Here is a 12,242-nt window from a genome sequence, read left to right as displayed (position 1 = left end):
GAAACACACCTTGGTTTATTAAGCCACTTAAAATTTTGAGTTGAATAGTTAGGGCATTTACACATATTGGCTAATATGGGCTCCTTGCTTGTTAAATGTGCATTAAAATGATAATGTCCTGAGCAGAAGTAACTTCCCTAAAGTCCCTCTAACGTTGACAGACAGGTCAAGGCATTTGAGAAACCTCTTTCCCCAAAAATGAAGAGTTCAGCCCACCAATGAGGAAGAGTCCTGTCCAGATCAGATTCTTTCTCTAGAGCACCCACCTTTCCATCATGTACTCCAGGTTGGTCAGCCTTGCTTCCCCAGCGGAGACAATGTGGATGGCGTAGGAGCTGAGGGAGCGGTGGATAAACCCCCGGGAATGCAAGTATCTCAGGGCATCAGAGATCTGGAGCAGCAGATGCACAATCACCTCCATGTGGAGCACGGGGAACTGGGACCGCTAGAAGCAAGGGATAAAACAGCAAGGAACAACGCTGGGCTCTGGACACTACAGAATGCTTTGCAGTTTCCAAAGTCTTTTCAACTGATCCTCACAGCTACCTAGGGTCCTCATTTTATAAACGGGGACCCAAAAGCTGAAGGTTAAATGACTGGCTTAAGGTCCCACTGACCCTGGCCCTCTGGCTCCAAGCCTAGACTCCTTTCTCTGAACTGAGCTGTTTCACACCACAAAAACTGAAGAGACAGTTCTGAAAGCCTGGTATGTACATCCAGGGTGGGCTCACCACCACCACCAATGAGCCTGCCCTGCACCCATCTAAGCCTGTGCTGCTGAGAACTTGGAAGCTTAAAGGACCAGTCCAGCCCCTGCCCCGGGCAGATGACTGATCCTAAGGGGAAAGAAATTCACTCACACCAATGTAGCTGACTGATCAAAGTCATACTGGTCTCTCCTCAGAGAAATGGCATTCTTTTTTTAAAAAAAAATTATTGAAATATGATTGACATATAATGTTATATTAATTTCAGGTGTACAACACAATATTTCAACAGTTCTATACGTTACATAATGCTCACCATGGTAAGTTTAGTCACCATACATTACTACGACATGACTATATTCCCTATGCTATACCTTTCATCTCCATGACGTATTTTTGCTTTTGTTTTTGCTTTTTTGAGAGAGGGTGCAAGTGAGCGAGGAGCAGATAGGGAGGGTAAGAGAGAGAATCCCACAAGGGGTGAAGAGGGAAGGGGGGGGGAGAGGGAGAGAGGTGGGGGGAGATAAGCGGGGCTCACCTGAAGCGGGGCTTGAGCTCACAAAACCGTGAGATCATGATCTGAGCCAAAGTCCAATGTTTAACTGACTGAGCCACCCAGGTGCCTCTCCATGATTTGTTTTGTAACTGTTAAGTCTGTACCTCTTAATCCTCTTCACCTATTTTTCCCACCCCCTACCCTCTACCCCTCTGGCAACCACTAGTTTGTATTTATGAGTCTATTTCTGTTTGGTTGGTTGGTTGTTTAGTTTCCATACACAAGTGAAATGATACGACATTTGTCTTAGTCTGACTTATTTCACTTAGCATAATATCCTCTCTAGGTCCATCCACATTGTTGAAAATGGCAAGATCTCAATCTTTTTTATGGCTGAGTAATATTCCATCTGTGAAACATATTTCATATTATCATAATTTCACATTATATATATGTATATTTACCATATATATTATATATACATATATACACATATCATTATACACATATCATATAGATATATACATATATCTCACCTCTTCTTTATCCATTCATCTATTTCTGGACACTTAAGTTGTTTCCATATCTTGGCTATTATAAATAATGCTTAGGGGTGCATATATCTTTTTGAATTGGTATTTTCATTTTCTTTTCATAAATACCTAGTAGTGGAATTGCTATATCATATAGTAGTTCTATTTTTAATTATTTGAGAAACCTCCATGCTATTTTCAACAGTGGTTGCACCAATTTACATGCCTATCAACAGTGCAAAATGGTTCCTTTTTCTTTTTTCAAAAAAATTTCTTTATTTATTTTTGAGAGAGACAGAGTATGTGCAGGGGAGGGGCAAAGAGAGAAAGACACAGAATCTGAAGCAGGCTCCAGGCTCTGAGCTATCAGCACAGAGCTTAATGTGGGGCTCGAATTCATGACCTGCAAGATTATGACCTGAGCCGAAGTCGGATGCTTAACCAACTGAACCACTCAGGTACCCCAAAGGGTTCCTTTTTCTCTACATCCTCACCAACACTTATTATATCTTGTCTTTCTGATACTAGCCATTCTGACAGGTATGAGGTGATATCTTATTGTGGTTTTGATTTGCATTTTCCTGATGTTTGGTGATACTGAACATCTTTTCATGTGTGTTTGCTAACTGTATGTCTCCTCTAGAAAAATGTCTATTCGAGTCCTCTACCCATTTTAATCTGATCATTTGGCCCCCCTCTTTTTTTTTTTTTTTTGGTATTTAGTTGCAATATATCATTTGCAAATATCTTCTTCCATTTATAGTCAATTGGCTTTTTGTTCTACTGATGGTTTCCCTGGCTGTGCAAAAGCTTTTTATTTCAGTGTGGTCCCAACAGTTTATTTTTGTTTGTGTTTCCCTTGCCTGAGGAGACATATCCATAAATTTGTTGCTAAAGCCCATATCCAAGAGATTACTACCTATGATTTCTTTTAATACTGTGATGGTTTCAGGTCGCACGTTTAGATCTTCAATCCATTTTGAGCTTATTTTTGTGTATGGTCTAACGAAGTGGTCCAATTTCATTGTTTTGCACATAGCTGTCCAGTTTTCCCAACACCATTTGATAAAGAAACTGTCTTTTCCCTATTGTATGTTCTTGCCTCCTTGGTTGCACATTAACTGACCATATAAGCCTGGGTTTATTTCTGACCTCTCTATCCTATTCCCCAGAGAAATGGCATTTTAAGGTATGCCTTCATCAAATGACAGGAGAAGAAAGGGGAGGAGAGGGAAAGGGAGGGGAAGAGAAATAACACTAGTAAGTTCTTAGGCAGGAGGAATGGCTAGCCATTTTGGGAAAGGACTCTTTCTGGAGGGTCTCTTCTCATTCCAGCCTAGGATCTTTAGAATAAAGTCATAGAGAAAGAAAAACAAATGCTTCAGGACCTCTCTGAAGGCACATCTCAGCCCAAAGCACACTTCCTAGGGAGTCAATGGGCCCTGAAAGATGTTCCTACAAAGAAATCTGAAAAGTGAAAGGGAGTGATACAGGTCTGTATATAAACAAACCTCTCTCTACAGCAAAGGCCCTGAAAGAAATAAGTGAAACTACAGGAAAACAAAGCCAGGGGCTGTGTGATTACAGTTAGCTAGAAATGCATCTGTGTGTTTTCTGGGTCTGCTGAACTCTTAGAGGTTTGATGAAGAAACAGGACAGACAATAAAATCACACTAGTTCCAATCAGGTCCTTAAGTGGTGCATTATATACCCTTAGAAAGTAAAGAATTAGGAGGTTTATCGTCCTCACATACACAAATGGGAGCTCCACTTCTGGGGTAGGGGGAAGAGGGCAGCGGTGAGAAGCAGAGAGGGCAGCAAGAGAAAATTCACCAAAAACAGCCATTTACCCGTTCGTGGAGGACACCAAACAGTGTGCCGACAGTGATGCGCTCGTAAACAAGGCGGGTCCTCTCTAGGTCTTGGGACAGGCACACAGCCATCAGCTGTAGCAGGTGCGGGTGCCGCAGCTTACTACAAAACAAAAGCAGCTTCACATGAGGTAGAGGGCAGAAAGATATGATGAAAAAATGAGTGCTTTCCTTCCTCCTAGGCCCCTTGAACACATTCTAAACAAATACCATTTGTACCTAATGTCTTTCTAAGAAAACAGGATGGGTGGGGTGAGATAGGGATAGGGAAATCTATGGTCTCTCACTGATCAGAACCTGAGGGCTTAGTCATCGACAATGATGATGACAAGACACAACATCACCAAGAGCTACTGATCAAGGTACTTTACATGCATCATCTCAACAACCACCTGTACGAAATACTTTATACTCATTTTTGAGATAAGGAAAACAAGGTCAGGGAGATGTCAGAAACTTGCCCAAAGTCACACACCCCTCAGTCTCACATCAAAGCCCACATTGTGTATATGTATCCTTCCAGCCTCCTGGGGTCCCTTTAGGCTGATTTCCCCCAAAAGGAAGAGTTTGGCCTCTGATACATCTCTTGCAGGGGTTGAGTGTCCTACTCAAGGAACTGGGTCCACTCACTCAGCAGTCCTGGTGTGAAACCATGAACCAAGATCCTGCTTTAGCAAGAGCTAAAGGATTAACCCTGGAGCCGTAGGAAACTTAAGGTACTAAGGTACACCCATGGGCATGTCCTCAATGGCAGACTCAGTTCCTCAGTTGTGTGGATCTCATGCACAGCCATCATCTATGAAGACAGGACTGTGCATGCTGTCCTCCTGGGCACAGGGCCAAAAAGCCTCAGGGGCTACTGGCTTGGAGACAAGTGTTATGGGAAGTCAATCAGCTAACAGAATTAAGCCCCTCAGCACCACCATTCCCACCCCTCAGGCTATCCATTAATTTCCCTTTCTCTCTCTCTCTCTTTCTCTAGAAGTCAAATGAGCCCATTCCAACAGTCAGGAAATGCTGAGGCTGAGGGGGGCTGGTCTCCACACCTCTGCAACAGCACCAGCACCAGAACCGTACAGCCCTGAACTTGGGTCTGTAAAGAGACGTGGATTGTAATGCACCAGGCTCTTGGGCTTCTTTCTCACCTGCTGTGTTCCTGCTCTGCAATTAACAAGTCAGCCAGCCGAACCCTGCTGCAGTGAGGATGGGTGGGGAGATTCAGCTCCTTCACTGTGACCCTGCTCCCATTCCACACCAGACTACAAGGGCAGGAGAAAGTGTGAGAGCAAGGAATGAGCAGCTCTCCCAGGCAAAAACAGGAGCAGTGGCATTTACACAGAATCTATAAAGCAACTCCACTCTGCACCATTGGGTCCTCCCTTCCCCTACCCCCCTAGTCCTAAAGCACCCTCTGGAACTTAGTATGAGTGGCAGGAAGTCACTGAAGGATTTGAGGGAGGGAGTGACTCCACCAGGTTTGCATTTCTTTTTCATTTTTTAATGTTTGTCTATTTATTTACTTATTTAAAGTTTATTTTATTTATTTTGAGAGGGACACAGAGAGTGTGAGTGGGAAAGGGGCAGAGAAAGAGGGAGAATCTCAAGCTTTAGCTGCGCTATCAGCCCATGCTGGGCTCAAACTCAGAAAACTGAGAGACCTGAGCTGAAATCAAAAGTTGGACGTCCAACCAACTGAGCCACCCAGGAGCCCCTATTTATTTATTGGGAGGGGGGGCAGGGTGGGCAGAAAGAAAGGGAGAGAGAAAATCCTAAGCAGCATCCATGCTGTTAGCACAGAGCCCAATGTGAGGCCTCTATCTCATGAATCGAACCATGAGATTATGACCTGAGCCGAAATCAAGAGTAGAATGCTAGCCAGGTGCCCCTGGGTTTGCATTTTAGAAAGACAACAGCATTAGGGGCACCTGAGTGGCTCAGTCAGTTAAGTGTCTGACTTCAGCTCAGGTCATGATCTCATAGTTCGTGGGTTTGAGCCCCGCATTGAGCTCTGTGCTGACAACACAGAGCCTGGAGCCTGCTTTGGACTCTGTGTCTTCCTCTCTCTCTCTGCCCCTCCCCTGCTCATTCTCTGTCTCTCTCTCTCTCAAAAATAAATAAACATTAAAAAAAAAAAAAGATAACAGCACCAGCAGTGTGGGGAATGGTAGGGAGGGGTGGTCAGAAAATGGGGAACTGGCTAGGAAGCTAGTCTGTGTGAGGGGCACTGATGACTTGAACAAAGACCACAGCAGTAGGACAGAAAGGAGGGGGGACCTGGTAACAAATCTGTGGCACAGGCAGGAAACTAGGGGATAGAGGGCCTCAGGAGTCTGGCAGAGGCCTTTTTGGAAAGGTGTTTCTTCTAGGCAGGGAAGAAGCATCCAGGTTCAAGCAGGCCAAGAAACCTTGGCCAAGACAACTCTTGGGACCCTGCAGGTGCCAGGTCTCTGGGGACTGAGAATACCCCAGGCACTTTTGTCATAGACAAATCCCATTACTGCTTCCCCCGCCCCCGCAGCTGGCTGGTGAGAGCTGTAGCTGATGCCTGTTCTGGCTTCCACAGAGGCCTCAATCAATTCCCTCTGGCCTATATCAGAGGCCAGACGGTAACCACTAAGCTGCCTCTAACTCTAGAAAACAGAGAGATTAGAACATCATCATGAGTAATCTTTTAGATAAGTTGTTCTGGGGTGGGGGGATGCGGGGCATCTGGCAATGTCTGTAGACGCTCTGAGTTGTCACAGTCACAACGGTGGAAAGGGGTCAGCAGAGGCTGGTACCGGCATCCAGTGAATAGAAACCAGAGATGCTCTTAAACATCCTACACTGCACAGGACAGCCCCCAACAATGAAGGATACCAGCCAAAAACATCAATGGTGTCCAGGTTGAAAAACCCTGATTTTGACGTATATTCTTCATTGTTTGTGTTTTGGGGGAAACCCTCCACACGTAAGGGAATCACATGAAGCCCACCCTTCCTGTGGGACTAAATCAGACCTCCCACTGGCCAGCTTCTGCTTACTTGGTCATGACCATGTAGGGGCCACTGAAGAAAGAGAAGGTAGGCTCATCATCAGCTTGAATCACTTCCTTTTCTCCAATTACTGGAAGAGATCCCAGGTAGGCCAGCTGTGCTCCCCCTGTGAGATAAAACTGAGAGCAGAGCACAGCTTCAAATTGAGGGGAGAAAAGAGGAAAAGCAAAATGCCCTCAGAATCCTGTGCCAGCTAAAAATAATAACTGCTATTTACCAAAAGTTGCTGAATTCCCCTATGCACTGGACACTATTCTTTAATTTGTACTATTTTTAATCTGCCTAGAAACCCTGCAAGGTTGTAATATTCTTTCCCTTTTACTAGTGAGGAAACCAAGGCTCATGAAGAGAGGTCAGACGCCTGCCTGAAGTACCAGGCTGGGGCTCACAGGCCTCTTGTGCCCCCACAGAACCCAGACCTATGTGCAGCCAAGGCCAACATTCCTGCTCCCTCCTTCCCACCCAAGGCTGCCTAGGCACAACCAACAGATGCGGGGCTAGGGAAAACTGTCAGCAAACATCACCCAGACACCCAGTTACATTCCCAAATGTCTCTCTTTGATGGGCAGAACCAAGAACCCAAAAGATATTTTCCCTCAACACATTTCTCAGTTCAAAATCTCAATGCCTTAAAGGCATTCCAACAAAAAGTTACGGAGGGCAAGTCAACCACCAATAAGACCTACAGGGTCAGTGTAGCTCTCTGCTTCTCTTCAGGGAGACATGTCTGGGGCCCTCACTGGGAATTAATGAAAGGATCATTTTCTAAACTCCTCAAATCTAGCCCAATGTCATTCAAGGGAACTTTCCAGGGCTTTCTCCATTTTTCAGTAAGGACAAGAAGACTAAGAGTTATCTGTCCTGCAAAAGTAGTAAAGAAGAAACAACACTCTGGAGAGGGTAAGGAAGAAAGAGTTGGACAGGGTTGGGGGAAGTGGGGCCAGAGTCAGGGCCAGTTGGCTCTCCAGTTGGCCCTGCAAATGCTGGGTGTCAGTAGCAACCTCTTACCTTCCCAAAGCCAAAGCTGTAGATATTTTGTGCAGAAATGACTCCAGCTTTAAGCAGTCGGTTAGGAGAGCCATTAGGGTTTCTAGAAGTATTTTTAAAAGGAAGAAAAGTAAGAATTAACCATATCCAGAGGAACTGAGCTATGAATTAACCATATCCAGAGCTATGAGAAAGTGTAGTTCATTTTGTCTTTACTACTTGACTTTTTATCATGAAACTACGTAAGAGCCAGCCTATGAGAGGGCCCTGTGATTTCCACCTCCTGGTAATCTTGCCTTTGTGGGTTTCAGATAGGGCAGACCTGTTAGGCCAACTGGGCACTGAATAAATGATGGAGTGGTTGATTTCCAAGGCTAGATCCACCAGAGCTTCTGTTCTGATCACTCTCGGATCCCTTGCTCTGAAGGAGGCCAGCTACCATGTTGTGAGGACACTCTAGCAGCCCTATGGAGAGGCCCAACACCCACTACCAATTTGCCAGCCATGTGAGTATGCTATCTTGGAACTGGATCTTCCAGTCCCAGTGAAGCCTTCAGATGATAAAGCCCTACCTGACATCTTGACTACAACTTCATAAGAAACCCTAAGCCAGATCCACATAGCTAAGCCATTCCCTGAATTCTGACCCACAGAGATTGTGTGAGATAGAAATGTTTACTGCTGTTTGAAACTGCTAAGTTTGGGTGGCTTGGGGGTGGATTCAATATGCAGCAATAGACGATGAGTTCAAATGGTCAAAGTTGGAAAGAATCAAAACATGTCTTTTTTTCTTTTAAGAACAAAACATCTTATCCAGCTTTTATTTTTATAGATGGGACAAATGGAGCCCAGAGAGGGGGAACCTGCTGGTCTGAGGTCACAGAGCAGCAGGAATGGCCAGACAGACCCTGATACTCATTCCAGCCACTGCTCTTTCCACATACCACACCCAAACCACCACCGTGGGACACTGCACACTGGGACCCCCCATGAACTGAGAGTCTGGCAAGGAATGGCTTATATTTCTTTGACTCCCCAAGGCTGGCATGGTGGCATGCATGTAGTAGGTGCTTACTTAATGCTTTCCAAATGAGTAGTTTAGGCTCAGATTGAAGGACAAAACATTCTGCTAGTGCTGGAGCCATTTTCCCTCCCTCAGCAAATGGCAAAGGAGCTGCAGGTAACAGTGTGTACTCATCCTCACCCCACATCAGCTCTGTGAGGCTCCATGTGCCCACTTTTCATGCACAGAAGCAAATTCTTTACTCTGCTTTCAGAGATACTTTTAGGCTCTATCTCGTTAGCAACTTAGGCCAGGCTGTCCCTTCCTCACTTTTAGCTGCTGTGAGGTTTAAATGAAGACTCCACAGTTTGGACTGAGATAAACTGGACATCCCAATTTATACGTAATGTTCCAGTATCATTCGTGGTAGCATCCCCTTCACTCGAAAAGCAGCCCAGCATGGAGGATAAGCTATCTGGTCAACGTAATCTGAGTGGACATGCCCCCTTCTTACACCAAATTCTTAATCTCCTCTAGAAACAGAGGCTACATGCTCAGGCCTCAAATATCCAGGGGACAACAACTGTTTCCTGCCCAGGGGAACAGATTTTGAGGTGGCAGCAACGGCATGCCTCCCCAGCAGCACCAGAACAGGAGGATACCATTGACACTAGTCCCCCTTCCCATCTGGGGCTTCTCAGGTGTGTGAGTGGCTTTTTAAAGGGTATGAGCTCCGTTTAAGCAGAGGAACTGGTTGTTCTCCAGCAGGGACCTGGACTATAACTACAATCAGATCAACATTTCTTGCTCTTTTACCTGAATTTCTCGGGCCATGTCTATTTAAGTAAATTCAGCTGGGTGGAAGGGGGAAAACTGACTTCCGTTATCTATACCAATACAACCATCTGTTCTTCTCAATTCAGTGCTTTTTTTTTTTTTTTTTTTAATTTTTTTTTTCAACGTTTATTTTTGGGACAGAGAGAGACAGAGCATGAACGGGGGAGGGGCAGAGAGAGAGGGAGACACAGAATCGGAAACAGGCTCCAGGCTCTGAGCCATCAGCCCAGAGCCTGACGCGGGGCTCGAACTCAGGGACCGCGAGATCGTGACCTGGCTGAAGTCGGACGCTTAACCGACTGCGCCACCCAGGCGCCCCTCAATTCAGTGCTTTTTATTCCCCCCCCCCAACCAGGCTCTACGTAAACACGTACCTGTAAGGAATCTTACCGACATGGGCCTCACTCATAGATCTGAGAAGCCAGTTCTTATCTCAAGGATTCATGTGTTTTCTTCACATTAAAAAGGGGGATCTATGTACTTCCACTCTACTGTCCATTAAGTACTGCATGGTCCAACCCCATTAAAAAAATAATGTTTCATCTAACTATAAAATAAATGCTACATCTAGATTAGTATCTGAAATTTGTTAGGTTTTTTAACACTTAACTTGGATTTTCCTTTAGGCTGGCCCTTGTACCCCCTCACCTTGTACTCAGCCCTACCATACAACAAGCAGTGAAGGGCTGGTGATGGTGAGCAAGACACACACAGGCCTTGCCCTCTTGGGGTTGTGGAACTGTATAAAATTTCTGAATGTGACAGACTCCATTTTGAAGTTCCATCTTCCTTTCCAACTAATGAACTCCTGAACTGGGCCAGAAGCAGCAATGGTTTCACAAAGCAGTTGCCCATAAAATTCAACAGAACAAATGGCATTCACGCCATAAAACTGTTGGTATAAACTTTAAGACAGAATAGTTTACTAATGCACACCAAGAATAGTTTTATTTGACGGCACCAAAAAAAAAAAACAGAGAGTAGTAATCAAAAATAGCTCAAGGGGTGCCTGGGTGGCTCAGCTGGTTGAGCTGACTTCAGCTCAGGTCATGAACCCACTGATCATGAGTTCGAGCCCGGCGCTGGGCTCTGTGCTGACAGCTCAGAGCCTGGAGCCTGCTTTGGACCCTGTGTCTCCTTCTCTCTCTGTTGCTCCCCTACTTTCTCTCTCTCTCTCTCTCAAAAATAAAGAAAGGTTAAAAAAAAAAAAACAAAAACCAGCTCAAGCAGTTACTTAGTACCAGTTAACAGGCTTTTTCCTCTTCTCTTCTTTATCTAAGTTCTATAATTAGCCCCCTTCTTTCTCACAAAAAAGACTCACTTTCCCCCACTTTTCTGCTTGGTACCAGAATCTGTGCTCCCTGAATTGCAATTCTGAGACCCCAAATAAAAGGTCTTTGTGTCTTGTTCAGTTTTGCCTCCTTTTCTCAGTTAGCAGTGTTCAGTCTTATTAGAAACAGGCAAGAACATATATAAATAAAATCATTACAAACTGGGACAAGTCTCTCCAAACTCTGAAGGAGGGAACTCCACACAAGGGGGAGGGCAAGGACAGGCAAGGAGCCGAGCTCAGCAGGGCCTCCAAGGTCAGATGAGGAAGTAGTTTATTCTGATAGCTATGGGGAATGACCTAAAGGGTTTTTGGCAGAGACTGGCAAGACTGGCAGGGGGGCATGGGGGGAGCTGTTAGAAGTAACTAGACCTCAAGGGAATTAACTCATTTTTCCTAAGAAGCCAACGGCACCCAGAAAGAAAACCAGGACTTGTGCAGGGAAGGACAGGACAAGGAAGCCTGCGAGGGTGTGACAAGTCTTGCAACTCTGACTACAGAAAGTGATGCCATCAGAGAAAATCAAAATGGAAAGGATTCTCTGGATACAAACCCTGAATTAATAAAGCCCTAAGAACTTTATTTTATTTTGTTTTATTTTAAGCCCTAAGAATTTCAAATAGCTAGGCAGTTGAGCATGGAGATAAACCTGAGGCCCACCTCCTGCAGCTGTGATGGGGTTAGGTGGGCTGCCCACTAGCTGGCAGCAAATCACGCCAGCCTGAGGACGCTAGGTTAAGCATTTGTATTCTTTTGTAGTCTTAGAGATAAAGGAACACTCTTTCCATGGTTTGGGAGAGGACAAAAAATCCAGTTGGCTGCTCTGCTGGGAAGGAGTTTTCTGCAGGGCTCCTCAGACCTGAAAAGTTCTTTCTTTGCTAACCACAGGGTGGTGCCCACTAGAGCCCAGAACTCATTTCCCCTGGACATTCCTGGATAGGGGCACGACAGCTGAAGGTGCTCCTCTGGGTACATTTTTAAGCGGCCACATCCTCTCCTTCAGAGCTCACCACTTAGGGTGGGCCAGATCCTGGAGGGGACCAATATGGAGGGGACCATGGTGGCTCACGGTGCAGGACTCCTACAAGAAAGCCTGGGATGATGCCCGCCGAATATTCCACTTGGCTCAGCTCAAGGCAGCACTCACCCCTGTATGAGGCCACCAAGCCGGGGTGGGCCACTGATGAGCCGCTGAGGGGAGTCAATCTTCTTTAGGAGGTCATAGGAGAAGCCCTGTATGATGGCCTGCATGTGCGAGGCACAGCGCTGCATGAACTCCACCATCTGCAACACAGCGTGAAGATGCTCAGTGCTGAGGCAACTAGTGGCTACCCTGGCTTTCAGTGCAACTGGAAGAGTCTGACATGAATGGAGCTGAGGAGCCAGGAGCCCCTGACAGGGAAATCTCTGGAAAGGGAAGGGCTCAAGTGATTTTTTTTTTAC

General features: G+C 45.6%; 1 protein-coding gene across 1 annotated transcript in view; it reads right to left on the bottom strand.

Annotated features, from left to right (window-relative positions):
- Positions 1–12,242, bottom strand: part of TEX14 (testis expressed 14, intercellular bridge forming factor) — a 96,268-nt gene that overhangs the window by 46,354 nt on the left and 37,672 nt on the right. Inside the window, exons 6-11 of the mRNA XM_030294594.1 lie at positions 11,947–12,083; positions 7,651–7,732; positions 6,631–6,761; positions 4,753–4,866; positions 3,587–3,710; positions 267–445 (exon numbers count right to left, since the gene is read on the bottom strand). Coding sequence (XP_030150454.1) covers positions 267–445; positions 3,587–3,710; positions 4,753–4,866; positions 6,631–6,761; positions 7,651–7,732; positions 11,947–12,083 — 767 coding nt within the window. The remainder of the gene's footprint in view (positions 1–266; positions 446–3,586; positions 3,711–4,752; positions 4,867–6,630; positions 6,762–7,650; positions 7,733–11,946; positions 12,084–12,242) is intronic.

The sequence above is a fragment of the Lynx canadensis genome, chromosome E1 (genome assembly GCF_007474595.2).
Source record: "Lynx canadensis isolate LIC74 chromosome E1, mLynCan4.pri.v2, whole genome shotgun sequence".
NCBI classification, from domain to species: domain Eukaryota; kingdom Metazoa; phylum Chordata; class Mammalia; order Carnivora; family Felidae; genus Lynx; species Lynx canadensis.
This window is presented reverse-complemented; position numbering and strand designations above follow the sequence as displayed.